This window comes from Vanacampus margaritifer, chromosome 3 (assembly GCF_051991255.1).
Source record: "Vanacampus margaritifer isolate UIUO_Vmar chromosome 3, RoL_Vmar_1.0, whole genome shotgun sequence".
NCBI classification, from domain to species: Eukaryota; Metazoa; Chordata; class Actinopteri; order Syngnathiformes; family Syngnathidae; genus Vanacampus; species Vanacampus margaritifer.
Window position 1 is genome coordinate 1,794,608 of NC_135434.1, and position 26,355 is coordinate 1,820,962.

The window sequence follows — 26,355 nt, forward strand, 5'->3', positions numbered from 1 at the left end:
CACTTTTTCTCTTCTTTGCGCCATCCTTTATCGCTGTCGCACTTTTTCTTTTCCTTTGCATTCGCACCCAGGCGGTCAAGCAGCAGGCACAGCGTAAGAATAGTCCCGGTGGACTCAGGCATGGGCGTAGAGGACTGGGAAGGCAAGTACAAAGTGCCCGACTCGGGAGTCCTGGATGACTACTTGGACCAGGAGCAGAAAATTTGGGAAGACGAGGACAAGAGCATCATCTACCGCCTCACAGATGCGCCAACACCGCATGAGTCCAGAAGCAGTAGGTTCTACCAGACAGTGGAGTGCGATGCCCTCTCCCCCGAAGACCATAAGGCGCACCGCCGGCCACTAGGTTTCGGCACTGGGGATGTCCGCTTGGTTTACCGGGAAGCCGGCAGCTTTGAGGATGAGCCATCCCCTCCTGAGATTGACATCATCCCATCCATCAAACGCCTCCAGCAGCATGTGGACCGGGAAGGTCTGCTCTTCAAGACCAGGTTGTGGGCCAAGACTGCGTTGGAAGACAGCTACGCGGCGTTCCGTGAGGAGGAAGCGGCCAGGGAAGCGGCCAGGATCAGGAGTGAATTTGGATCCGTGGGTTCAGATGAAATGCAGTACTCCTTCGGATCGGATGAGGAACTTGAGGACCTGATGTTTACCGAGGCGGATGTCACATATGAATATGAGTCGTACCAATACCCTAGTAGGTATGCACCTCACCTTGGAGGATCTGGAATGGGTCCAGACCCTAGCTTGTTGCCCGAGGATGAGTCCTGTGAGGACTATATTGACCCGATGGATGAACTCAAGTGCTTGGTTGACTCTGTTTCACAATACTTGGCTGTGAAAGAGGAGGAGCTCAACAGCTATGAGTCGCCTCAGAAATCAGTGAGGCGAAAACTGCCGTCGCTGCCAGTTGTGCCGCCTGAAGACAGTAAAAGCGAGGATGTCAAAGCCGAGGATGTCAAAGCCAAGGATATCCAAGCTGAGGACAAAACGGGTGTTAAAAACGTCATGACGTCATTGTTCAGTACAATTACAGGATCCAAAACCACAACTGAAGCCGGGGCTTCAGAGCATCCCAAGACTCCAGCTGCTGACTCCGGTATCTTCAAATTACTGTCCATGATCCCAAAAAATAGTCCCGAAGCCACGGAAACTTCTGGGGTGATGCCCACTGACCCGCCACCCTCCAAAGTGTTCCCCCGGGCCGAGTCTGGCATCTCCAAGCTGCTTTCTTTCATCCCCAAAAGCGGTGGCACGTCCCCCCCTGTGGCCATCGTTCCCCCCGCCTCCCAGGAGCCTCCCACTGAGAAGAAATTTTCCCTGCAGTCTCTGATGCCTTTCCAAACATCAGAATCTACTCGGGAAGCTGAAGTTAGACAGACCTCTACTAGTACAGAGGCACAAGGTGATAACCAGATAACTTCTGGTTTAGAATCTGTGTTGGGTAGGCTTAGTCCTATGAGGCTGTTTTCCAGCACACCACCATCAAGAGAAACATCCCCATTAAGAGAGCCTTCTCCTCAAGCATCAGAACAACAAAGTGCATCAGCCACCAGCAATGACCCTGAAATCCCAGTCCCAAGTCCTAACAATAGTTCACAAGCACAATCAAGACCAAATTCTGGGAGTGGATCCGTTGAGCTCTTTCCAGACACAGGAAGTGGATCAGTAGAGCTTCTTCCAGAGACAGAATCATCGGGTGAACTTGTGGATATTCAGCAAACAACTCTCTTGTTACCTGAACCAAAACCTGAAACCACCCCAGAAGATACAGGCTTATTCAGTCCTTTTAGAAAATCTCTCTCCAGTTTGATATCTACAAATCCTCCTGAAAGCGCCACAACAAGCCCCAAACCGGCAGATGAATCATTTTTAAGCGGCAAGCTCAAGATCCCGTTCTTCTCCTCTGAAGAACCTACCACCGCAAACCAAGCAAAACCCGAGGGAGGGGTTCTCTCTGGGTTTCTTAAATTTGCCACTGGGGAGGACACCAGTGTGCAGCCAAGGAGTCCATCGCCAAGTCCCTCGAGAACGCCTTTACCGAGCCGCACGGCACTACTTGAAAGCACCCCAAAAGGAAACACTGAAACAGGCTGGTTTTCAAACCTGTTCAAAGTCACTCAAAGTGAAACGGCTAAGGAACCTGCAAAGGCTCCAGTGACTCCTAGTGTGACACTCATTAAACCTAGTGGCCTAAATGAACCACACACTGAGCAATCAGAGGAATCTGCTGGTGGGATAGAAACATTGTCAGTCAACAATCCACAGAGTCAGAATGATGTCCAAACTAAGAATCAACCAGAATCACTATCAGAAAAACCACAGCCTCAAGGGTTTTTGTCCGGGTTGTTGAAACTTGGTCCTACAGAGGAGTCCAAACAAAGCCAAGGAGGGAGCAGTCAGCCTCAACAAGGAGGACTCTTTTCAGGGATGTTTTCCTCACCGTCTCCACCTACACCTCAAACACAGAACCCTACGGCTCAACCATCAGCAGGACTCTTATCTGGATTCTTAAAATTTGCCTCTGACAACATGTCGGCTCCTACAAATCAGCCACCAGCAACAGGGCCACAAAGACAATCTGGCCAAGTACCTGGTCAAGGGCAAGCTGCAGGTGCACAACCCCCAATTGGTGGACTGTTATCTGGGCTCTTAAAAAAAGCCACAGAAACTGTTACTCAGCCTAGTCAGGAGGTCAAAACAAATGAAATGACTAAAATGGCTGAAAATGACCAAAACTTACCTCAAGGGACACCTCATTCACGGGTTCCGTCAGGAGAAATCAGATCTGGTTCATTGGAAAGTTCTCCCCCTGATAAGTTGCACCAGCAAGTAGTGGTTACCTCAGATCATCAACAAAAACTACCACCAACAACCACAGTGACAACATCACAGCCACTGAAAGGGACTTCAACAACCCAAGCTGCACAGTCAGCCAATCAACAGTCAGGAAATATGTTGTCTGGGCTTTTTAACAAGATTGTAGAACCTACCTCTGCCTCATCTCAGCCACAGTCAGCGACCCCTCAGCAAGGTGGCTTCCTCTCTGGTCTCTTTGGAATCGGGAGCCAGGACCCGGCCCCTGAAAATTCACAGAACCAGCAACAAAGTGGCACACCGGAACGGCAATCATCTCAGCAGACAGGCATCAAACCAAACTTACACAGGCAAAACCAAATCCCCCCACAACAGACCCCAAGTAGTCCAGCAGGGATGCTCACTGGATTTTTTAGCAAAATTGCAGATGTGGGAACCCCGCCAACTCATACGTCGCCCGGTAGTAAACAAGATCAGCAAAAACAACAAATGACAGGGCCTAAAACAATCCAGCAACCTCCTAATCAACAAGGTGTTTTCTTGTCTGGACTTTTTTCATCAAGTCATCCTACCCAAATCCAGCAACAGCAGCAGCAACCACCTGTGAGTCCTTCCAACAGGCAGCCACTGCGAAGGCAAAGCCAAATACCCCAACAACCTGCTGCCCCTGTGGCCGAGCCGCAACAGGGCGGATTGTTGTCAGGGCTGTTCAGTAAATTAACCACCGATAACACACCGCAACAAACGACCCCGCATGGGGGCCTTCAACAGGGCGGTAAATCAAACACTGCTGGATCTCAGCAAAATGTAGGACCATCTCGTAACCAGGGAGGATTCCTTTCTGGGCTGTTAAGTCAAACACCGTCTGCACAGCAGCAACCTTTGGGAAAAAGCCCTCAAACTGCAGCAACTGATCAATCCAGTCAAGGTGGAGGTTTACTCTCAGGCTTTCTCAAGCTTGCATCTGGTGAGAGTGCACCTCAGGAACATCAGGTACCCAAAACTGAGGGTGGTAAACCTGGCCAAAGTCCAGCCCCATCTGAATCGGGTGGGATATTTTCTGGCCTGCTCAACAAAATTTCTGTGAATGTGGAGCAAACATCAGCTGACCAGGCAAACCGTCAAACAATGCAGCAACAGCAACAATCGCGTGCAGGACAAGGACGACCGCAGATTCAGAGAACAAAACCAGTGGAAACGCATTCCGCACCTGATGTGGTAGGAGAGAAAGATTCAAAAGATCAAAAGGGCTTCCTCTCAGGTCTGTTCAGTTCCACAGAGGAGTCATCCTCAAAAACCTCCATCCTCATAAAGGGCGAAACAAAACCACCCAGCACGAGTAGCACATCTCCTGGTTTGTTGTCAAGTATTTTTAAAACCACCCCCAGTGACAAGAGCGCATCTGCTCAGGAACCAGAAAAGGGCCTTCGTAATCTTTTGTTGCCCAAGACTAAGGAGGCTACACCGTCAAGTACAGCAGCAGTTCCATCTTCTGCTACAGTTTCAGTGGGTCTCAAACCCTCAGAAGAAGTTCCGCCGCAGGTTTTGAAAGTTCCCACGGTGTCCCCCACCCAGCGTTACCTTGAGGAAATTGAGCGTCTTTTATACGGAACAGCAGGAGAGTACGGCTACAAAGACATTTTGTACAACTTCACGGAGCATGGCGTGATTCTGCCAGAGCTTTATGAGCACCAGTGTCTCATTGAGGCGCTTCTGTGGCAGCAGCTCAATGACTACGCACTTGCTGAGGCTCTTGCCACTCAAGCTCATGAAGTCTACCAGGAATGCCAAGCACCTTCGACTGCTGTAGGCAGTGTGCCCCAGTGGCAGAGTCACGCATGGCTGAGTCCTAAAGAAATGGATATTGGTAATTTTAACATTCCATCACATCCGTGGAAATATCCTGCCGCCCAACTTTTTGAGAGCAGAAATCGTTTCTTGGAACCGGATGAAGACCTAGTTTTGTTTGACATGACCTGTAGGAACAGGATGCCGTGGACCAGCTGTGACCACTTGGATGAACTTGGCAGGAAATGCCAACCCTGGATCACACAGGGCAGTGGTTTAAATCTGTCTAGCGAAAAGTCAAAGACCAGACTAAATCGATGTCAGTCCCTTACAACGTTCAACTATGTATCGGAGAAGGCACCAGCTTTAAAAGATATGACTATCAATGACTTTAGTTTGAAGTCAGCTACAGAGTTTTTGAAACAACTTGCCACCAAAAAAGGTCCGGTGGATTTAACTCGTGGCGCTGTGGATTTAAGCAGATCAGCCGTGGCCTCAGTGCTCGGTGATGATGAAATGTTTTTAGAGGACTCAGAATGGTACCACCAGTGGCTATCGCTGCTGGATCAAGGGCTCTGGTGGCCAGCAGAAGCTGGGGACTGCGGATATTACGTGTACACCAATGGAGACTTTATTTATTCTCTTTTAACCGACAGAGCTGGTAGACATCTTTATGCTTATGCCGCACCAGAAGAACTACAGACACTCAGTAACATTACAGAAAACATCGCAAACATTCTGACTCAGAAAGAAAAGGAAAAAGTAACCTTGTGTGGATTTAAAATCCCCCTCTGCCCGGAAGAAAAGGCCCCTTGGTTTACAGAACAACTGCACACCAGATCAGGGCTCCCGGACGCTCCGGAGGATCTCACCTCAGCCCTACGGAAAGGCGAGAAAATCATGAACATGAACTTGGAAAGTTTCTCTCAGATGTTTCAGGAGTCTCTGTCCTCACAATTAGAAGCACCTGTGGATTTCACAGTGTATAAACTGAAAAAGATCACGGTGGGAGCAGCAGACAACCTTCACAGCCACAACGAGCCAACATTGAAAGCTGCCGATCTGACAGTAAACTCATGTAAACTGGCTCACGGAGGACCATATTGGATGAATCAAGGGGTGAAAGACGTGCCAACATCCCCAAACCCACCTTCTCCAAAGTCCTACAAGCCAATATCTCCCAAGAAATATAACCAAATCCCGGAAATTAGGATTGGACATGTGGATGATGCATCTGTTGACCAATCTCAACAAAAAACGAGATCTGTAGTTTCAAGAACAAACTTGTCCAAGTCAGCTGATCCTGATGTGAATAAATCTCATCCACTTCTATCGTCAACAACTGCCTCACCTAGCAAGCTGTCCTCAAATGTCACCACGACCCTTCCCCAGACTTCATCAGTATCAAAGATACCTCAACCAATGCAAAGGAAACTCCCCCCTGCACCAAATATTACTCCAGTCCCTTCTACTCCTTCATCACCAATAGCATCAGTTGCTTCGACCACAATGTCTTGTTCTCAGAGACCTCGACTGGCAAGGCAGCAATCTCAGGCAGACAAGCCCAGGGAATCGTCACAAACCACTAAGACTGCAGTCTCTGGGGTTGACAATGCTAGCAAAATGCCCTTCGCAGACCCTCCAGCGGCCATTCTGAAAGATTCCCGCAAAGAACCACCGCAGTTACATATCCTGAATCCTTGCGCAAATGATGAAGCCACACTTTACAACAGGAACTGTTATGTTGGCTCATTGTCTGGCCCTCGGTCGGGTGAAAAAGTATTGGATTTTTCCAAAAGCAATGAGAACAAGCTGTCAACTGAAAAACATCTCCAAACGGAAACTTTGAAGCAAACATTGGAGGTTGTTGACTTTTCTAAACACAAGTTGAAAACATGTGAGGAATCAGAGGAAAATGTAGTCTTGACTGACAATGTGGCTGTCAATCTTACAAAACGGAGGGAGTTAAAAGAGGTCGAGTGGCATTTTCCAGATACTGCAACTAATTTGGGACCCTCACAGGGCACCTGCTCTCCTGCTGATAAACGCTGCACACCTGAAGGGCGGTCATCCAGTCCTCAGATGCATGTCCGAAGTCCATCAGCGTGCAAAAATACTGCTATACCTGCAGATGCACACAATAATGCAACATCTTCTGCCAGGAAAGAGAGAAATCAAGTGGATTGTTTCATCCAGGTGGCAAAATCACACTCAATACAGTCCATACCATCTTCTCCTCAAATGAGTCCGGTTTCGAAGCAAGTCCACATTGAAGAACAGCAACCAAATTGCGCTTTAAATGTTCAGTTGCAACCGCAAGTATCCTTAGTTACCGACTGGTCGTCACAGCAGACTCTTGTTGACAACAGAAGAGCAACGTTTACATCCACTAACTACCCATCTAGTGAAAACCAGGAGATTACGACACCAGAAAACCTGTTCAAAGCTGTACTAGATATGTCTGCAAAGACCACATCCCAGCCAAAGTTGCAAAGTAAAGAGACAAATCAAGTGGGATGTTTCACCCAGGTTGGATCAGTACCATCTGCATCATCCTCTACTCAAATGAGCCCTGTTCCAGAGCAAGTCCACATTGGAGAACAGCAACCGAATTACCGTTTTAACGTTCATAGGCAGCTATGTGGGCCCTTAGTTGCAGATTGTTTGGCACATCAGATTCAGGTCAAATGCAGAAGAGCGTCATTTACATCAACTTCATATCAGTCTCTTGAAAACCATTCCACTCTGCCGGCAAACTCAGTCAAAGTAATACAAGACATGTCTGCTAAGATGGTAAAACCTCCACCTGTGTCAAAAGACCCAGAGCTGACCATTGAAGCACTTGCACTGACAAAGAGAAAACCAGTTAGTCAGGAGAGAAAACACCCAAGACTGAGTAATCAGGAGTCTCTTGACTTGTCATATAGAGAATTGACAGAAGTCTCCGGACATTCTCTCCCTGTAGATTCTCGTGAAAACCATGAAAAACAGTCAGCTAGGAGAGAGTATATTCAAAGATCCCACCAGAGGGTTCTGTCACGTTCTTTTGACCAATCCCCTGAGCAAGCCTCAGCACCTGCCAATTCCATCAAGGCTGTGCTTGACATGTCTTCGAAACCAACAGGCTTGAAAACGGTACCCGACACAAAAACGGACGACGCTCTGACCAAAGGAATTTCCTTAACCAAAGGAAAACCGACCAGTCGCCAAATGGCTCGAATGAATTCTGTCGGCATTGCGCTTGTCAAAGACATTCCTTCTCAAGAATCCTTTGAGTGGATTCAGTGTCAAGAACGGCAGAGTACAGTTTCACTCCCACCTCAGTTAAATTATTCAGATGCCGTATCACCAGCTATGCCTCGAGATACCACTTCAGTAATTACCATCGCGCGAGGTCCACTGGATATGTCACCCAAGCCAGCCGAGAGCACACCAATAAAAGCTACACAATCTTCATCCGGACTTCATGAAGCCGTTTCACTCATTAATAAGCCAAGTGCACGAGCAATGGCCAGGAAAGACTCTGTTGGCCTCCCACTCGTAGTCGAAATAGAATCTACATACCATAAGACACCTCTAAATGAATCTCAGCAAAGAAAGGTTGCCCTTACTGGACACGACACAACAGAGACCCTCCACAGTCAGCTATCCAACAATAAGCTTGTGTCTTCCATGGACAAGCAAGTCCAGCAAGCAAACAAACCTGTGGACTTCTCTGCAAAAGACAGCCTAAACGCAACACTTATCTCCAGTATTTACACCGAGACAGAAGATGCACTGCCCGTAAATTTCGCTAATATCAATGCAAGGATAGAATCTTTAGAAAAAGAACAAATGGGTAGGCAAATAAAGAAGAAGTTGTTGCAAGGTCTAGTGGACCTGACTGTGGATCCTCCAAGTAAGACTGCAGATAGTCAACGTGAGAGCGTGAACGATCTTTCCTCACCTGCTTTGTATCAAAGCCGCCTTTACCAGCAACAGGAGTACAGAACAGCTCCCACCCCTCAACAAATCTTTAAATACTCACTCTATGATCACACTACTTCTCAACCAGGTATGACTGACCTTTCAGGAACACAACTTCACTTTGTGCCAAAATCCGATATTCAAGCTACGCTAGACGGCACATCCTCCAATAGCCTATATTACCAGGCCAGTACAGGACGTTTTGAAGCCAAGAAACATGACCAAATAGGTTCAAACATAACACAAATCAATCTTGAAAGCTGCAGGAGCCCTTCAGTTACTTCACTACCATTGATGACAATGTTGCAAAGACAAGACCAAAGTGTTCCTGCGAAACCCAAAATTCTCAACCAGCAGCAGACTGTAGGTAGCTTAGAGGAAAACTCCACGCAAAGTGTCACAGGAAGTCTTCAAAAGCCATCCTTGACCCAGATACAACATGTCCCAGAAACTATCAAGACTTCTCAGCCTTTGAATTGTCAATCATCACCTGTGTCAGTTGTTAGTCAAGTATCTGAAAAACAAAAACTAGACAATTCATTGAACTCCGTGGACACTCAACCTTTAGGGACAATTACACCCCCTCAATTATCAAAACAGCCCGACTCAAGACGATACCCATTCACTGTGCACCAAAGTCATGTACCAAATGTACTTTCAACCTCTACCTGTCCTACTCAGTTTGCACCAGGATCTACAGCACTTGTCTCACAGTCCACGGCCTCAAAACAAGAACCGTTAAAGCAAACAAGGGAACAAAGTTTTAGACTTGATCTCCAAACAGGCGAACAGGGTGTTAGACCGGAACTACGACAGGAAGTGATGCCTTCACCCAACTCGGGATCCTCTTCTGTCAAAGGTTTGGTTTCGTTGTTTAGTGGTCTAGGTTCCCAGCTTGTCAGTGGGAAACCAGCAGAAGTAACACCCCACCCCACTATAACTGGGTCTACACCTGTGGACCAAAAATCTCAAGTTACCATGGAGATTGTGGGCCATGTTACACGTTCTGCTGATGTGAGCTTGCCATCGGTTGTTAGTACCTTACCATCTAAACCTGCAACGCCGCAGGAAGACTTGCCTACTCTACCATCACTCATTTCTGAATCGCATCACAAAGTTGATATTTTCACATCCGGTGGCTTGACCCATCAAGGATCTATGACATCATCATCCAGTGTCACGGTTCAGCTAGCACAAAAAATCCCCAAATCAAGACTTCCAAGCTCAGAATCTTCATCAAACGAACCAGGCAACACCACACCTTTAAATGTCACCCTCAATAAAGACACTACAGTGGAAGCCTCACTTAAATTGTCTGAAGATTCATCTGAAGCTATGCCAGAAGAACTCAACACAAAATCCCTTAATCTAAGTACTCAAAAAGACCAATCGCATGATAAAATGAGCCTACCCAGGTCGATCTTCATTGGCATTAATTCTACAGACGTGTCGCCTGTTGATAAACTGATGGATCCCAGTGTACCAACACAATATGTCAGACTACCCCATATATTTGTCTCAGCTGCAAGTTCACCAGAAGATGAGTCGAATGAAGATGAGCTCAAAGAATCCACAGAAGTCAGCGCTGATGAAGATACAACTGCAACTGCTGTAACCCCCTCTGAGTGTCAGAAGGATTCTGAACCTGCTATTGAAGATATATCTTTGGATGATGGAGGTATATGTGTCAGCACAGAGACGACACAATGCTTATCCGAGACTTCAATAAATGATTTGAATGCAGATGACCACAGCCAAGGAGAGGAACATTCCCTCTCGGAAGCCTTCATCTCAGAAACTAATCTCAAAGCAGAAAGCAATACCATTTGTGAACCACCTACTGAGAAACCAATTGCACAACTGGAAGAAAATAAGCCATCTAGTGACCTGACAGCATCAGCCCACAAACCAGAAAAAAGTCCAGAACCTCCAAACGAGGACAAAAGAACACCTTCAGAAATTGTATTGCCTGACGAGTCTTTCAGTGAATTTACAGAATCATCATCGGATATAAAACCCTCTGAAAAAGTCCAACCTCTTGCTGCTTCTCAAGTCAGTTCTGTCAAAGAAGATTCCAAAGAAGATAGTCCAGCAGTCAAGCTTGATCAACCGCCCAATGAGCAAGGAAAGAGTTTATTTTCCATGTTTGGTAGCTCTACTGCAAGCTCAGAGCAGACTACTTCCCAGCCTGGACTATCAATACTTGGAGGTATTCTCCCTGGTTCAACTACCAAAGAAACGGCTGGCACAGGTTTACTCTCAATGTTTGGTGGGTCAAGTGCGCCAGTGTCCCCCGAAACCAATGGACCATTACCCGAGTCGATTCTACAAGAACCACAAGGAAAAGGTCTACTCTCAATGTTTGGTGGGTCCAATGCCCCATCTTCTCCTGAAAGCAAAGGACCGTCACCTTCTTCAACTTCACAACAACCACAAGGAAAAGGTTTATCTTCAATGTTTGGTGGGTCAAGTGCCCCGGCACCCCCTGAAACTAAAGGACCAATACCTCAGTCAACCCCACACGAACCACAAGGAAAAGGACTACTCTCAATGCTTGGTGGGTCAAACACCTCAGCGCCCCCTGAAACCAAGGGACCGTTGCTTTCGTCAACTTCGCAAGAACCACAAGGAAAAGGTTTACTTTCAATGTTTGGTGGGTCAAACACCCCAGCATCCCCTGGAACCAAAGGACCATCACCTTCTTCAACCCCACAAGAATCACAAACAAAAAGTTTGCTTTCCATGTTTGGTGGGTCAAAAATCACGGCGTCCCCTGGAACCAAAGCACCATCTCCTTCTTCAACCACACAAGAATCACAAGGAAAAACTTTGTTCTCAATGTTTGGTGGCTCCAGTAGTTGTCCACCAGCCGGACCAAGAGGCCAAACTTCTGGAAGTGTATCATCAAGAGGTGCTCCACCTAAAGAACCTCCAGCTAAAACCTTGTTTTCCATGTTTGGTGGACCTGCACCCCAGCAGGTGCCAAGTCCAAGAGGTCCTCCTCCAGCTAATGCTGGCTCTGCTTTGTTCGGCGGCATTCTCCAAGGTTCTTCCAATAAAGAAAGCCCAGGTACAGGCTTGTTGTCCAAGCTTGGAGGTCCCACTACCCCGGTTCAAAGTGGACCAAGAATGTCTGCAGCAGGACAAACAGCACCAACCGGACTTAGAGGTTCAGAGCCCCCTGGAAAAGGACTGTTCTCGTTGTTTGGTGGACAAAACCAGCAGAATCAGACACCTGAATCAGAAAGCGGTTTCAAAGTTTCTTCTATGTTTTCTCTTGGAGGGAGCTCTGATGGAAACAAAACCAAAACTGGTTTGGGGATGTTTGGAATGTCTTTCACGGAGGAGTCCAAAAAAGAGCCACAGTCAATTGTTGTTGGGAAGGAGGCTAGTACAAGTGAAGATGTAAAACCCCATGAAAAGAAAGAGGCTTTTCAGATGGAGCCTAGCCCGAGTGAGGACTTAAAATCACCAGAAACGAAAGAACCACTCAATATGGAGCCCAGCCCAAGTGAAGACTTAAAATCTCCAGAAATGAAAGAGTCTCTCAAGATGGAGCCTAGCCCAAGTATGGACCTAAAACCTCCAGAAATGAATGAGCCTCTCAAGATGGAGCCTAGCCCAAGTGAAGACTCAAAACCTCCAGATATGAATGAGCCTCTCAAGATGGAGCCTAGCCCAAGTGAAGACTTAAAACCTGCAGAAATGAATGAGCCTCTCAAGATGGAGCCTAGCCCAAGTGAAGACTTAAAACCTGCAGAAATTAATGAGCCTCTCAAGATGGAGCCTAGCCCAAGTGAAGACTTAAAACCTGCAGAAATTAATGAGCCTCTCAAGATGGAGCCTAGCCCAAGTGAAGATGTAAACCCTCCCGTGACCACAGATAATGTAGACCCTAAGCATCCGCTCTCACACCCAGATGACATTTCGACTGAAAAGGAATGTAAAGAAACCCAAGATGACACCAAACAAACTTTTGAAAATGCTGTTCCACTAGCAGAAGAAGACATACCTGATAAAATTCCATTGTGTGCTGAAAATGACTTTATAGGGTCAGATGCACAAAAATGTATTAGTCTACCAGAAAGTGACACATACCACACGAAAGAAATTGTGCTTTTGGACAAACAATCAGACAACCAATCAAGTAGAGAAGGCAACAGAGAAGTTAGTGAATTAGAGATGGAAACAGAAGCTAAAAGCTGTTTAGTATTAGATATGAAAGATGGTGCACACAAATCTAAAGCTGTGACTTGCGATGATGAAGATGCCAGGCCTGTACAGCATTTGCAACCTGATATTGATTACATACCAATTTCGGAGCTAAGAAAAACACATGAACCCGAAGGAACCCCAAGTATTACCATTGAAAATAAAGAACCCTACATTGAGCAATCAAATCTGACAGAACAAGCTGCAGATGCTGAAAAACCAACCAGTGAATCATCTGATGTTCCTGGTGATGAGGGAGTCACAGGGGTGAAAGAAGCAACTATAGTCAAAGCAGAGAAACACACTACAGAACCAATGACTCCACTCCCACCCTTAGAAGCGTCAGCGACTACAAAGCCACCAATTAAGACAGACCCTTCAATAGAACCACAATTTGGACCAGACCAACCCTCTGATAGTTCTGTTCCAGTGGTCTCATCAACAGTTGATGATAAAGGTCGTGAAATAAACCCACCAGAAATCATGCCTTCAGATACAGTGCACATTAAAGCTCCACCACTGGGTCCTGATTTACCTCCACAACAGCCTATACCTAGACCTATCTCAGGTCGACCACCTGTCCCACAAGGACAAAGAATGGGAGCACCAAGACTAGGAGGTCCCCCACAGATGGGGGCACCGAGAATGCCCGGGCCCAGACCACCGGGACCTCAGAAGCCCTCTGAGCCCACTCCGTTTTCAGGCTTCATGTCTATGTTCTCCAATACGCCTAGCACACCTAGTAAACAGGCAACTGTTGGTGGCTTCTTCTCAAGCTCACCTGGTTCTCTCTTTGGGTCGTCTGCTCCTCGTCAACAGCAAAAAACACAACAACAACCACAAAAAAGCTCATTTTTTGGCCTTCCAAGTAGCATTGCCCCGGAATCCTTAACGGGAGACATTCTCAGTATGTTCAAGGGTCCCGAAGCTACCAAATCTGAGGAACCTCAGCCTTCATCTGAGAAAACTGAAGAACTTGTGAAGGCCACAGAAGACACCACCCCTGAAAAGGGTTCAGTAGAGGAAGCGGAACATACAGATAAGAAAGATGACATGGAAAGTCCTACCCCTGAACAAGACATTGACATACCCCCCACAAATTTTGAGCATGAGAAACACTCTGAGGTGTCTGACAAAGGAATGCCACTTTCTCCTCCTGAAGCCCAAGACCCTGCACCCGAGACTAAAACCACCTTTGAAATACCAAATACTTCTACACCTAAATTTGGCTTTTTATCCATCACTGCTGAAGGAACATCATCAATCGGATCCTTCTTCTCATCCTCTACATCTCCAACTGTGGATGCAAAACCATCTCAGCCCCCACAGACAGAGGGTAGTCTCTTCTCTGGTTTTAAAAGTCTCTCAGTGGGCATTTTCCAGGATGAGAAGAAACCAGGAAAGGAAGAACCATCATCGGTTTTTGGTGTGAAACTTGGTTCAATGTTCGGAACTTCGGATTCTCCCAAATCTGTTGTCACTACCCAACCACAGCCCCAAAGTCCAAAACCTGCTGATGAAGTGGACAAGCTCTCCCATGGCTCGGGAGATACAGAGAGCGACACAGAAGGGCCTAGTGGGACTTCCAAAACCGGAAGCTGCGACAGCTTAGTTGAGTCACCGCAGACAGGGCTTGCTTCAGAGTCAGTGTCTCTGGCAGAATGTTCGTCTGAACCACAGGTACGAGTGATTCCATGTGAGGAAGATGCCAGCGTGGATACACCGATGAACACTGAGTCTCTGAAGAACCTCCTGACACACGAAACTGCTCCAAGGCTAGTGCTTGTCATCATGCTAATGCTAGCTTTCCCTTTCTTTTTTTGTTTCATTTCCTACTCTTCCTGACTTACTCCATCCTTTGGTTAGATGTCCTTGTGTTGTTGTTGTTGTTTTTTTTACATTAGCCTTATAGCTATGAACTAACTAGCATGGCACTTAGTAGCTGAGAGACCAGACCTCTGTAAAGTTCAACTGAAAATTGTAGCAAACGTCTTGAACCAGTTAAACTTTAAAGTACTGAACCAACAATTCAGAGTCTTCAAGCAATGTACATGTGTTTTTATAAAAATTGTAGAACAGTCACTTAAAAAAAAACTAAAATAACATACCTGTTTATGGAAACATAAAAGAAAGTAATTAGTGAAGCTAATGTAAATTTTTCGTAAACAATGACAATTTACAGTCTGCAACAAATCTGAACATGTAACTGAAGACAGGTTAAAGGCGTAACATATAGTACGTGTTTTCGTAAACATTGTTGTCTGGTTACGATACATTGGCATTCAAATAAACTAATGTACAGTGAACCTCCATTTTTTGCGGGTGATACTTTAATGTCCCGAAAAATCTGCAATATAAAGAAACCAACCAAACTGTATAATTTGCTCCAACGAAAAGTCGGCTAGCTTAATGCTAACATAATGAGATACATAAATAAATAAATACCAGTATGGAAATGAGAAATTATCAAATAGCCGCTACTTTAACCCAGCAACACATCCAAACAGAGCAATGAAGACAATTTCGTGGCTAGCATGTACGTTTTGCTAAAGGGCTAGCGGTCAACGCAATTTGCAAATGAAAAGTGGAGATGAGAACCTCTGCCAGGGAACTGCTCAGCATTCCGTGTCCAGCTACAGCAGCTAGCGCCTACGTAACAGCATTACAGCTTTCTTGACAGAGACGAAGAGGCCGAGGATCTTTTTATTTGTGAGGTGTGTGTAATTCGTCCTACGTGCACCTCCTGAACGATGCTCTCAGTCGCGGCCAATTTCTTATATGAATCAATGCGGGCGGGATGGATTCATGACTGCGCGGCGGTGCAGACGGGAATAGTAGGAGGGGCGGGAGAGGCTGTTTGGAGCGCAGCCAAGACAAAGTAAATCACCGCCACTTTCCTCGTTAGCCGTCGGCGTCACGGAGCAGCCTCGCAGACGTCTGCTACGTTTCACCTCTAAAGCTTGACTCCCAACATTCAAATATTGTCAGCAAGTATACCGTAGTCTGCATTTAGGATGTTTTGAGAATTCAGCCACTGAAACCATGTTCTTATAGCAACGTGAAATTTGGGAGGTATGGCTATCATGAGTAGACCCACAAAAAATGTTTTAAGAAGCCATGTCTGAAAAGACACACCGAAGTCCGACATTTTTGGTTTGAAGTGGATATTTTAGCTTAAACTTGGCTATTTTCAGTGGTCCTTCAAATAAAAAGTTTGGCTCCGGGGGGGAATCCTAATCCAATTTGATTTAGCATTGTTTATCAGGAAATGGGTAGGCTACCTTTTGGGATTGGAGATTTTAGCCAATTTTACCAGAAATTTGGTTGGCACGCAAAAAATGTTTCAAGAAGCACAAAAAGACGACACCAAAGACGTCGGCCATTTTTAATTAAAGCAGCCATTTTTAAGAAGAAAAAAACACACTTCCTAACCGTTCCACCCTCTATTAGAAGTTCCCAATCCTACCAGCCTTCCTCCCTGTATTTGCTCCTCTTTGATATTTATAGTAATAATAGAGATCATTGTATTGATTATGTTATTAAACACATACTCGCCACTCTCCAACAGTCCGGCTCACTTGAGTCGCTTGGACTCTTCGGGCAACCTGAGCCCGAGCAGCTCCCAACTAAGCTTCGAACCCGAGCCACCGGGCCATCCCCCTGGGGGGCGGCTCCATCCCCCTCTCCAGGCCAGCCAACTACCCGCGTGGGACCAAGACAAGGCGGAAAATCCCACACCGGACAGCATCGAGTTGACGGACACCTCCACCCTGCCGTCCAAATCCGTCAGGGACAGTGAAGATAACAAGACCAGGACTGACATCAGGTATGTCAGATGAATTAGCCATGTGAAATGATATTGTAATATTTTGTCAACAATAATACAACAATTAAAATCAACACTTTGCCATATAAAGTGATACGATACCATCATGAGACTTTGCCAATGATAATAGCAATTATGCAATATAAACATCACTATCTACATACAGTAAGTGCATATCAATATCTGATAGTGGTGAATTGATACTGTATTGTGAGAGGTAACGCTACAATATCATTGCAATATTTAGCTAACAATTATAATCGATATACTGGAAGAAAATCAACTTTGGTGCGTAACGATAGCGAGGGTATTTATCACGATTATAACACGATATTTTAATGCATGGTAGCTGATTTCCTTCCAATTCATTGATTATCGCATTGTTGTTGTTGTGTGGTATCAGCAAAATTGTACAGTATCGATCCAGCAAAGTATTAAATGTGTTTTTTTGTTGTGTTTTTTTTTACCTGGTCAGCGTGTCGCTGGACGATCCACCTCTGTGTTCTCCTTCAAAGATCCGCTGGCTCAAAGCTTACTACAAAGTCAGGGCCAAACTCCTCCTGGTAGGACGTCTCACGCTGTCTTTTATTTTCTCCCACCACCCGATTTTGCTTTCATCCCGACTTCGCTGCGGCTTGGTTGACTTTCCGCTCTAGATTTGCACACATTTGAGCTTGGGTTTAAGCTGATTTGCTGCAAATCTGTGGATCGTTTCAGACTTTAATGCTGATTGTTCTTCTGTAAGATGGTGGGTCATTCCAAGCTTTAATGCGGATTGTTATGCTGCATGTGTGCGGATAGTTCAATGCTTTAATGCTGTTTGTTGTGCTGTAAAGTGAGTGGATAGTTACAAACTTTAATGTTGATTGTTTTGCTGTATATGTGGGTTTGGTTCTCGGTTTCAACGCTGTTAGTTCCAGGCTTTAATGCTGATTGTTTTTCTGAACGTGTGTAGATAGCTCTAGGCTTTAATGCTGATTGTTCTTCTGTAAAATGGTGGATTATTTCAGGCTTTAATGCTGATTGTTGTGCTGCAAGTGTGCAGATAGTTCAAGGCTTTAATGCCGATTGTTTTGCCGTCAGTGAGTGGATAGTTACAAACTTTATTGTTGACAGTTTTTCTGAATGTGGGAATAGGACAAGGCTTTAATGCTGTTAGTTTAAAGCTTTATTGTAGATTCTTGTGCTGCAAATGTGGAGATAGCTGCAGCCTTTAATGCTGATTGTTGTGCTGTAAGTGAGTGAATCATTACAAACTTTTACTGTTACAAACTTTAATGTTGATTGTTGTTGCTCTAAATAAATAAACATGACTTGACTTGAAAGGTTTTAATGGAGTTAGTTCCGGGCTTTAATGCTGATTGTTGTGCTTTAAGTGACTGGATGGTTGCAAACTTTAATGTTGGTTGTTTTGCTGTGGCTATAATTCCAGGGTTTTAATGCAGTTACTTCCAGGCTTTAATGGTGATTGTTATGCTGCAAATATGTGGATAGTTCCTGACTTGAATGGTGATTGTCATACATCAAGTGTGCGGCTAGTTTCAGACTTTCATGCTGATCGCTATTTCACAAGTGTGGGTTGCAACCTTTAATGTCAATAGATCCAGGCTTTAATGCCAATTGTTGTGCTGCAGATGTGAGGAAAGTTAAGTCTTTAATACTGTTGGTTCCTGGCTTTCATACTGTTTATTGTGCTGTAACTGTGAGAATACTAGTTCCAGATTTGAATTCTGATTGCAGTGCTGTATGTGCATGTTCTACTCTGTAATTTTCCTGTCATTCTTCATTGTTTGTTATAATGCATTAACATGAGTATCGAGTGGTTCTCCCCAGCAGGATCAAAAATAGTCCTTTTTTTTCTGTCTCCATGGTCAATATCGGCATGGCAACTGTGTGACATTCCTGCAGCCGTGCTGTGTCTATTTGTTTATGATAACGCGTTTATACTTTTATTATTCTCACTTTACTTTTTTAGTTGCTGTCTCGGGGGCTGTAGTTTCAGTTTTCATGAAAGGAGTTTGTTTCTATCTATGGAGGACCAAAACTGCCAAAAATAAATAAATAAATAAATAAATATATATATATATATATATATATATGTTGTTGTTGTGTGACCAGTGTGCAGTGTACTTTTGTTGGAGGCTACTTTGTGGATTATGTCTTTGTTTCTATTGAATATGTTAGGGGTCAAAGCAACATCATTCTCATGTATGACATCAACAACATCGTATGTTCTACAACCGTAGAGGGTGAAACGAATGCATGCAATTAAAGCCACTATGATTTATTTTTTTTTTTTTTAAATCTTATTGCCAAGGAGTCTCCTGTCTTTTTTTTTTGTGCGTTTGAAGTATCAGGATGACACAAAAATTACTTTACTACTTTGTGTAATAACATTGAGAGAGGAGGAAGAAGGAGAGGCGGGCGGTGGTGTGGCGAGAGGGAGGGTGGGTAGGGGTCGAAGAAATATGCCATTACATTTTGGTGGGGTTCCAAGTTTTTTTTTTTTTCACTTTTGCTAACTTTTCTCCCTTTTGGCAGACGTCTGCAGTGCACAAATGAGTGCTCTTGTGCTAAATAAAAGTCATTTTGATGGATGGATGAATGGATGGATTCCTAGTGGTGGTCTGGAGCTTTCCTTTGTAGCAGATTTCATTTGGACACATAGATGGAAAGATGAATGTTTGGACATTTTAATTGTAATGCGCAACATGGTAGTCATAATGAATTACTGACCAGAGCACATTAAGTTGTCATCACACACACAGACATGTGACAGGTGTATTTTAAACTTTGTGGATTATTTGTATCTTATTTCTGTTGTGTGTTATGGTGGTTTTCATGAATAATTTCCAAGTAAGGATGGCATTCCAGGAAGTCGTGGCACGGACAACCCCCCCCCCCCCCATTTTGTTGATTATTTCAAGTAATTTCCAGGATGGCGGAGGTGTCGAGGAGGTGCAGAGCTGTGAAAAGCATATGTGGGGCTGGCAGGGGTGAAAAACTAAAATATACATAATTACATATATTTATGTGTATATAAAGAAAAGTGTGAAAACGTGAGACAGAGAGAGAAGCAGGTAGGGAAGGAGAGAGGAAGGGAGAGAAGGAGAGTGAGGGTGGGGAGAAAGAGAGGAGCAGACAGAAGGACGGAGAAGGAGAAATGGGAAGGAGAGAATCAAAGAGAAAGTAAGCGGGTGGAAGGCAAGACTAGGGGAAAGTGAGAGGAAGGAAAGGAGGGATAGAGTGGGGGAGAGGAGAGAATAGAGGAGACGGAAGGAGAAAAGAAAGGAGTGACAGAAGAAAGGAAAGAGGGAGGACAAGATGAGAGAAAGGGAGACAGATGCAGAGAGGTGGATGCAGTAGGGGGAAAGAGGGGGAGAGAGATGAAGGAGGGAGGGAGGGAGAGAGGGATGAGAGAAGGAAGGCATGAGGGAGGGAGACAAAGTATGAGAAGAAAGGAGGGAGGGAGGGAGGGAGAGAGAGAGAGGAATGTTGAGTGGGAGAGAGGCGAGTAGTTCTAGTACTGAGCAGCTCCATCAGTGATATGAGAGAAGAGGAGGAGGAAGGACGATGAAGATGAGGATGAAGACGGTAGTTGCTATGATCTTGATTGGACATACAAATATCTTGAAATGGATTTGATAGACAGCCCAGCAAAAACATGCCGGAAAAGCCACTTTGGAGGTTTTGTCCGGAAACTCTGGCTCCGCTCTTCGTGCTCCGGGTAAGTGTACGGCGACCGTTCATTCATTCATTAAGGAGGGGAGACATTTGAGGAATGAGCACAAGTTCCAGATCCTTATGGGCCCCCCAGGGAGCTCTTCCTGAGAACAGGCACCCCCCCACCCCAGTGCACCCCCAACCCGACTCAGCGAACCTCCATCCTCAAGTGACAAGCGCTTTCTATTTTTAACCAATCACGGTGCACTTTCACCCTCCCGCAAATCCGTCACTTAGCACCAGAGTCCGCCAGTGAACGCGTCTCGCATGGAATGGACCAGCGGTTCGATTCTCAGCAGTCAGTAAGAAGGGCAGGAAAGCCATGACAATAATAATAATAACAACTTTTATTTATAATGCACTTCACATGTTTTAGACAACAGGACAAACAGGAAGTCAACTGGGGAGGGGGCGGAGTTTAGACCTCTGCCAAAGCTTTCAACCAGGTGCTAATAAGACAAGTGCTCCTTTTGGAGACAGCCAATCAGAAAGCAGCAATCGTAAATAATGCAAATAACTTGAACTTCATGAATCTTTATTTCATAGAACTAAAAGGTTCCAATCTGAAAAGTTCCCGGACTGCATAAAAGTACTACCACCAAAGTGACCACCTTCACCTACCCATAGCGCAGGAGCTTTTTTCTGGTTCCTGAGAACCTTCCCTGGAATTCGACCAGGACAATAGTTCTTATCAGGGCCAGATCAACATGGATTTTTTTTTTTAGACTGATCGTGAACTCGGGGAGAATAAAAAGTGTGCCGAAGTGTGTTGAAAGGAAGCTAAAGCCGTTAGCACCAGCAGGCTAACAGTTTGTCATTCACTTGAGTGGCACAGCGAGGGAAGAGAAGGCTGATTGGATTACACTTCCCAGAATGCACTCTTGACGGACACGCCTTCAGTGTGTTTGTCTGTGTGTGTATGTTGGTGTGTGTTTGTGTTCAAATGGTGATGCTAAATCAATTAGCTTGCGCGGGACAACCAGGCCAATGAAGGCGGCAGACATGACTCATAACTATGCGTGCGTTGATTGTGTGGCGGTTGTTTAGTTGTGTGTGTGCGTGCGTGCGGGTCCATGTGTGTCCAGTCAGATATGTACCTAACCCACTGCAAATGTTCCTGGACCTAAAACTATTACCTCTCTATTTATGAAGATCTTTTGGCCCCTGGAAGTAGTTCTTGTTGTCCAATCATAGCATGGTTCTCCAAAAGTGTGCCGTTCCACTTAAAGTTGCAAGCACTTATGGGGCATGCTTTGTGAACTGTATTTGGTGTTAGTAGACTGATGTGTGTTCGCTCCACAATGTTGTGTGTCCATGTTTGTTGTACAGAGGAATTACACCACACTCTGAATTCCTTTTTGAAGTTTCTCAAAATTTTACTATAAAAGTCCCCCTTTTCTCCCTGCAACATTAAAGTTAAAGTAAAGTACCACTGATTGTCACACCCACCTAAGTGGGGCGAAATTCTTTCTCCGCATTTGACCCATCCCCTAAGGGAGCGGTGAGCAGCAGCAGCAGCCGCGCTCGGGAATCATTTGGTGATTTAACCCCCCCAATTCCAACCCTTAATGCTGAGTGTCAAGCAGGGATAAAATACACCACTTTTTAGTTTAGCAAAGTGTGTCTTCTTTGTCGACATTTGACTTAATTTTGCCATGAAAATCTAATTTTTCCGGCTGAATCTGACATGACGTGTGACCTCTGACGTGTTCACTCCGCAATGTTGTGTGCATCTGTGTTTATGCTCTGGAGGAGCTACGTTACATAGGAGTGACCACAGACGGTAGAGTGCCTTTGTTGTTGGAGTTTTCTCTATTCTGGTACACTCTGACATATGGTCACTTCACAATATTGTCTGCATCTATTTATATTCTAGGAAGAGCTAGTTCCGCCCAGCCTGCCTTGATTCTTGCCTTTTTGCTGCATTCTTCATTAATACCATTTTTCCCGTTAAACTCTGATTGTAGTCGCTCCACAATGTTGTGAGCACCAATAGAGGCACTACTACTACTACTTTTTTAGGTCAACCCAGTTTGCCTTGATTCGTGATCTTTCACTAAATTTCTCTACAATAAATCCCTTTTTTTTTTCTTGACATCTCTGACATGCAGTCGTTCCACAATGTTGTGCACTTGTCACCGAAGGCTGTTTTTGTCTCCGTTGAAGGTGAGCAGAGGACGTTTTCATTTGCCGTCTGTCTTCTTTCATAAGCTTTCTATTCTTTATTGCCTCCAATAGAAAAAGTCTGATTGATGGCTAGCGGATGTACTGTCTTAAAGCCTTCCCATTGATCGTCTCTGCGTGAAACGGTCACAAGAGCACGGCCGCCGTTTAGCGACGATCAATAGCGTCTTTGGGAGGAGGAAATCTTGTGAAGTGGCAGATTGGAGTAGCATATCAGATGCAATGCATTTGGGTGTCAAAATGTTGGCGGGTTGTCTTTTTCCCCCTCCAGCAGCAATTTGTGTACATTAAGAAACGCAAACGTGACGAGAGCGTGACAGCCTAACAAGCTGGTAATGCACCCAAATGTCAAAGCATTGCGATTTTGTTGTCATGGTTTGTCACTCAAACCTACAAATTAAACTTCAATTTACAGATAGTATAATACATTTGTATGTGCAAATGTATGTTTTAGCTCCTGTAATGCGGAAGACATTTTTAGAATACAATAATCCCACCACCAATCGCTCATTCTGGTCTGGGTTAAAGGTTTTAACTGGATTCTGTACTGCCTCCCGTTTATGTTGGTTGTAATACCACAGTAGACCATTAGATGGCAGCATATATTTTGTTTGACACAAATTTGAAAGGAAAAGAGAAAGAATGAAGAATGAAAACAGGAAGTATTTCAAGTCAGCCTAGTGTTTGTGGAAGATTATTGAAATGCCAAGTTGTCTTCACTCCTACTTTTTTACGCTTACAGAAAGCAAAGCTGTTTTATAATGTAAATCTTTTTCAAAGATCAAAAGTAAATCAAAAGTTTTTTTTTTGTTTGGAAAAAAACAGGACTTCCTTTATAAACTATGACAGTAGACATATTCATTAAATATTTATATTCCTGTTCATATTTTATATCATCATTAATATTGTCATAGGTTTGTAAACCAGTGTAATGACTAACAGATCCTTGTAGATGGCAGCGTTGCATTGCTCAGCACAGCTTTTGAGTAGGAAATAGTTGGTTGGTAGTTTTGATGCCACAAAAGCAAAACATCTTTATGTCAGCGCATTTTGTACGCTTTTTTTGGTGAAACTACTGCTGATTAATAAAGAATGTAAAAATCAGAAAACAAACTTTCTTTTCTGATGAAAGATAGAATGTCTACTCTTTCTTTAGTACAATATTCTATTCTGTGGGTCATGAAAGAGGAGTTGAAATGCTCAAACAGACAAATTTAGTGAATGGGTTAAACCAGTTTCAAAGCCTACATTTGGCGCACCACCTCTCCCTCGTGCTCACCTTGGAAAAAGAAGTCATAACATAGCTTAGCTTCACTGCTAATATAAGTCATTGGCGAAGCAGACAGAGTGAAGTGGCCGCTGATTGCGCATATAAATGTAAATGTACAGACATACAGAAGTTAAGAGCGATTTCCAGAGAGACCAAACGCCTTCAGTGCCAGACGGAGAAAATCGAAATATTCCCAAATGTGAAACATCAAAGGAGCATCAAGTGTGGAGATAAAAATGTATTTGAACAGGAATCAAAGTTAGCCCGAAGCTAACGCCAGTCAGCACATTAATGCACTTATGGGACATGCTTAACGATGTCAAAGTGCTTTGACGTGAAAAGAGCTACCGAGTTGCTGAACCCTTCACCAGAAAAAGTGGGGGTGTTGGAACATCCCCCTAGGTAGAACTGTTTGTATAAAATTAGTTTCATATCAGGTTGTAAGCATCTGGTTTAGCTTTTTTTCCTGAAGTGGGGAGGGGAGGGGGAGGTGTCAAGGATTTGGCATGTGTTGAGCAACAACTAGTGTGATTTACATTTGCCCTTTTTTGTCAACAGTGAAGGACTTTAGCGCACACTTCCAGGATGCTGACATCCAATCAATGTGTCACTCAATGAATATAATTAAGAGTATTGTGTGAGGGTTGTAAGTCAACAGTCACGTAAAAAAAAAAAGAAGTGAAATATTCCCAATATTCCCTCCTTGGGTGTCATTGCAACATTCAGAGGCTTTCAGCAATCATAATTTAATGAAATAAAATCTATTTCTTGTTCATGGTGACCATCCATTTAATTGAAGAAGAGAGGCCAGCTGATCCTATCTAAATTTAAACTAGATGGAATCTATTACCAATAATTCAAAGTCGTGCCTTTACAAAAGAATAACTCTCATATTTTAACAATGTTAACGCGGTATTGGCGTCACGGGGAATGTCCCAAGGTTAAAAACAAGAAAATGATGTACGACCAATGGACAAATTGTCGTGTAACAGCAAAAATATTTGGTAAAGAAAGTGACAAAGTTGCCTACTTCTTGATTTCTGATGAAGCAACATGTGGCTCACTATCCCAAATCATTCCTCAAATGTCTTAATTCTTCTTGTTTGTTTTGTTGAAATCTTTACTGAATATTATATTATGAATATGAAATTTTTTACTAAATATACCAATGTTCTGTCTTTTTTTTTTAGCCCAGCTGACTTTTTGTGATAAAAAAAACATACCTCCTGCAGGTAAAATTAGCAGAAAAATGGTAGCCGCCTTTTGACTACAATGCGGGGAACACCATAAGGAACATGTTCTCCAGGAATCGCTCTGGTGGGCCACATGGAGCCAGCGTGCCCCCGAAAGGAGGCACCAAAACCAAGAAGCGAGCCCCCAACCCCAAGGTAGCCCTAGTCATCCGGGGGAAAATCCACCGGCTGCTGCAAGGGTCTGTGGACCACCACGTGCCTGATCCCCAGCATTATTATGAGGAGGAAGCTGATCAGGAGAAGCGTGCGAAGGATCGCAGACAGCTCTATCCGAAAACGGCGCCCAGTGATAAAGCCTGCGCTTCAGCAGTCGTCTCAAACGGTAAAGGACACGCAGGAGCACCGAGACCACCATGTGTCGGTGAAGTGGAGCTGACCCGGGAAGGGTGTTTACGTATACCCTGCACCCTGCAGCGCAAAAGCAGAAAATCCCCTGCCAATCGAAAGCGGATCTCCTTTGAGGGTTTGCTCCCATTGTCTCCGGAGCTGTCGCCCACTACCCTCCCACTCTCTGGTTCCGCCAGTTCGGACCGAAACGGCATCTTGGCCACTTCCCCCCGTGCTCGACCCAAGAGACCTTATTCTGCCGGGGACACTTTGGATTATGACTTCACCACCGCACTCCCAGCACCACCGGAGCCAGAGGAGGAGGAAGGGCGTCTGGGCGAGGAGGAGTCCAGTGCCATCATCGATCATATTCTCAAAGAGCTGCGAGGCATCAACAAGATCCAGGAGGAGATCTCAGACCTCAGGGATTACCTCACCTCAGTGAAAGGCTCCGTGGAGGAGGTTTCGTCTTGTGTCGATGCTGTGTTGCTGGAAATTGAGGGCATTCGCTCCAGTGGAAATGGGGAGCAAGGTCAAGGTGCGCGGGCCGGTACTTGGTCGGGGGCAGTGCACCTGGATGGCCCCACTCCTCGCAGGAGGCCGGCCAGTGCGTACGGCAGTTTAGAGAGCGCAGCATCAAAGACCAACCGTTTCCCTGACGTTAACAAAGAGGATTTGCGACGACTGAGGGCAAAGGACTATTCTGTATCTCCAATTGTAGAATCAGCCAATCATCTGGATCCTGAGGAACTTGAGGATACCTCGGACCTCAGCTCAGACATCCCAGAAGGTGCGCTAGCCAGAAAATTGAGCTTTGGCCAAGACTGCCTGAGCACCACTTCCTTGTCTTCTCAAAGTTCCAAGTCCGAGTCTGATTTGGAGAGACCTACTGATCAGGCAAAAGAACACTGGGCGACCAATAAAGTGCCACACGAGGCTGCTGGGGAGCGTCTTTGGGACGGGGAACCTTCTTACCGGCGGGATCACAA

General features: G+C 45.0%; 1 protein-coding gene across 13 annotated transcripts in view; it reads left to right on the forward strand.

The window, feature by feature from the left end:
* The window catches only part of LOC144049512 (uncharacterized), a 69,578-nt gene that overhangs the window by 11,236 nt on the left and 31,987 nt on the right, over positions 1-26,355 (forward strand). For all 13 annotated transcript variants that reach the window (XR_013293585.1, XM_077562497.1, XM_077562503.1 and 10 more), the window contains 3 exons: positions 72-14,558; positions 16,352-16,609; positions 17,085-17,172. Coding sequence is in view for 12 of the 13 variants with exons in the window: in XM_077562497.1 (XP_077418623.1) it covers positions 72-14,558; positions 16,352-16,609; positions 17,085-17,172 (14,833 nt within the window). In the remaining variant the exon portion in view is untranslated. The remainder of the gene's footprint in view (positions 1-71; positions 14,559-16,351; positions 16,610-17,084; positions 17,173-26,355) is intronic.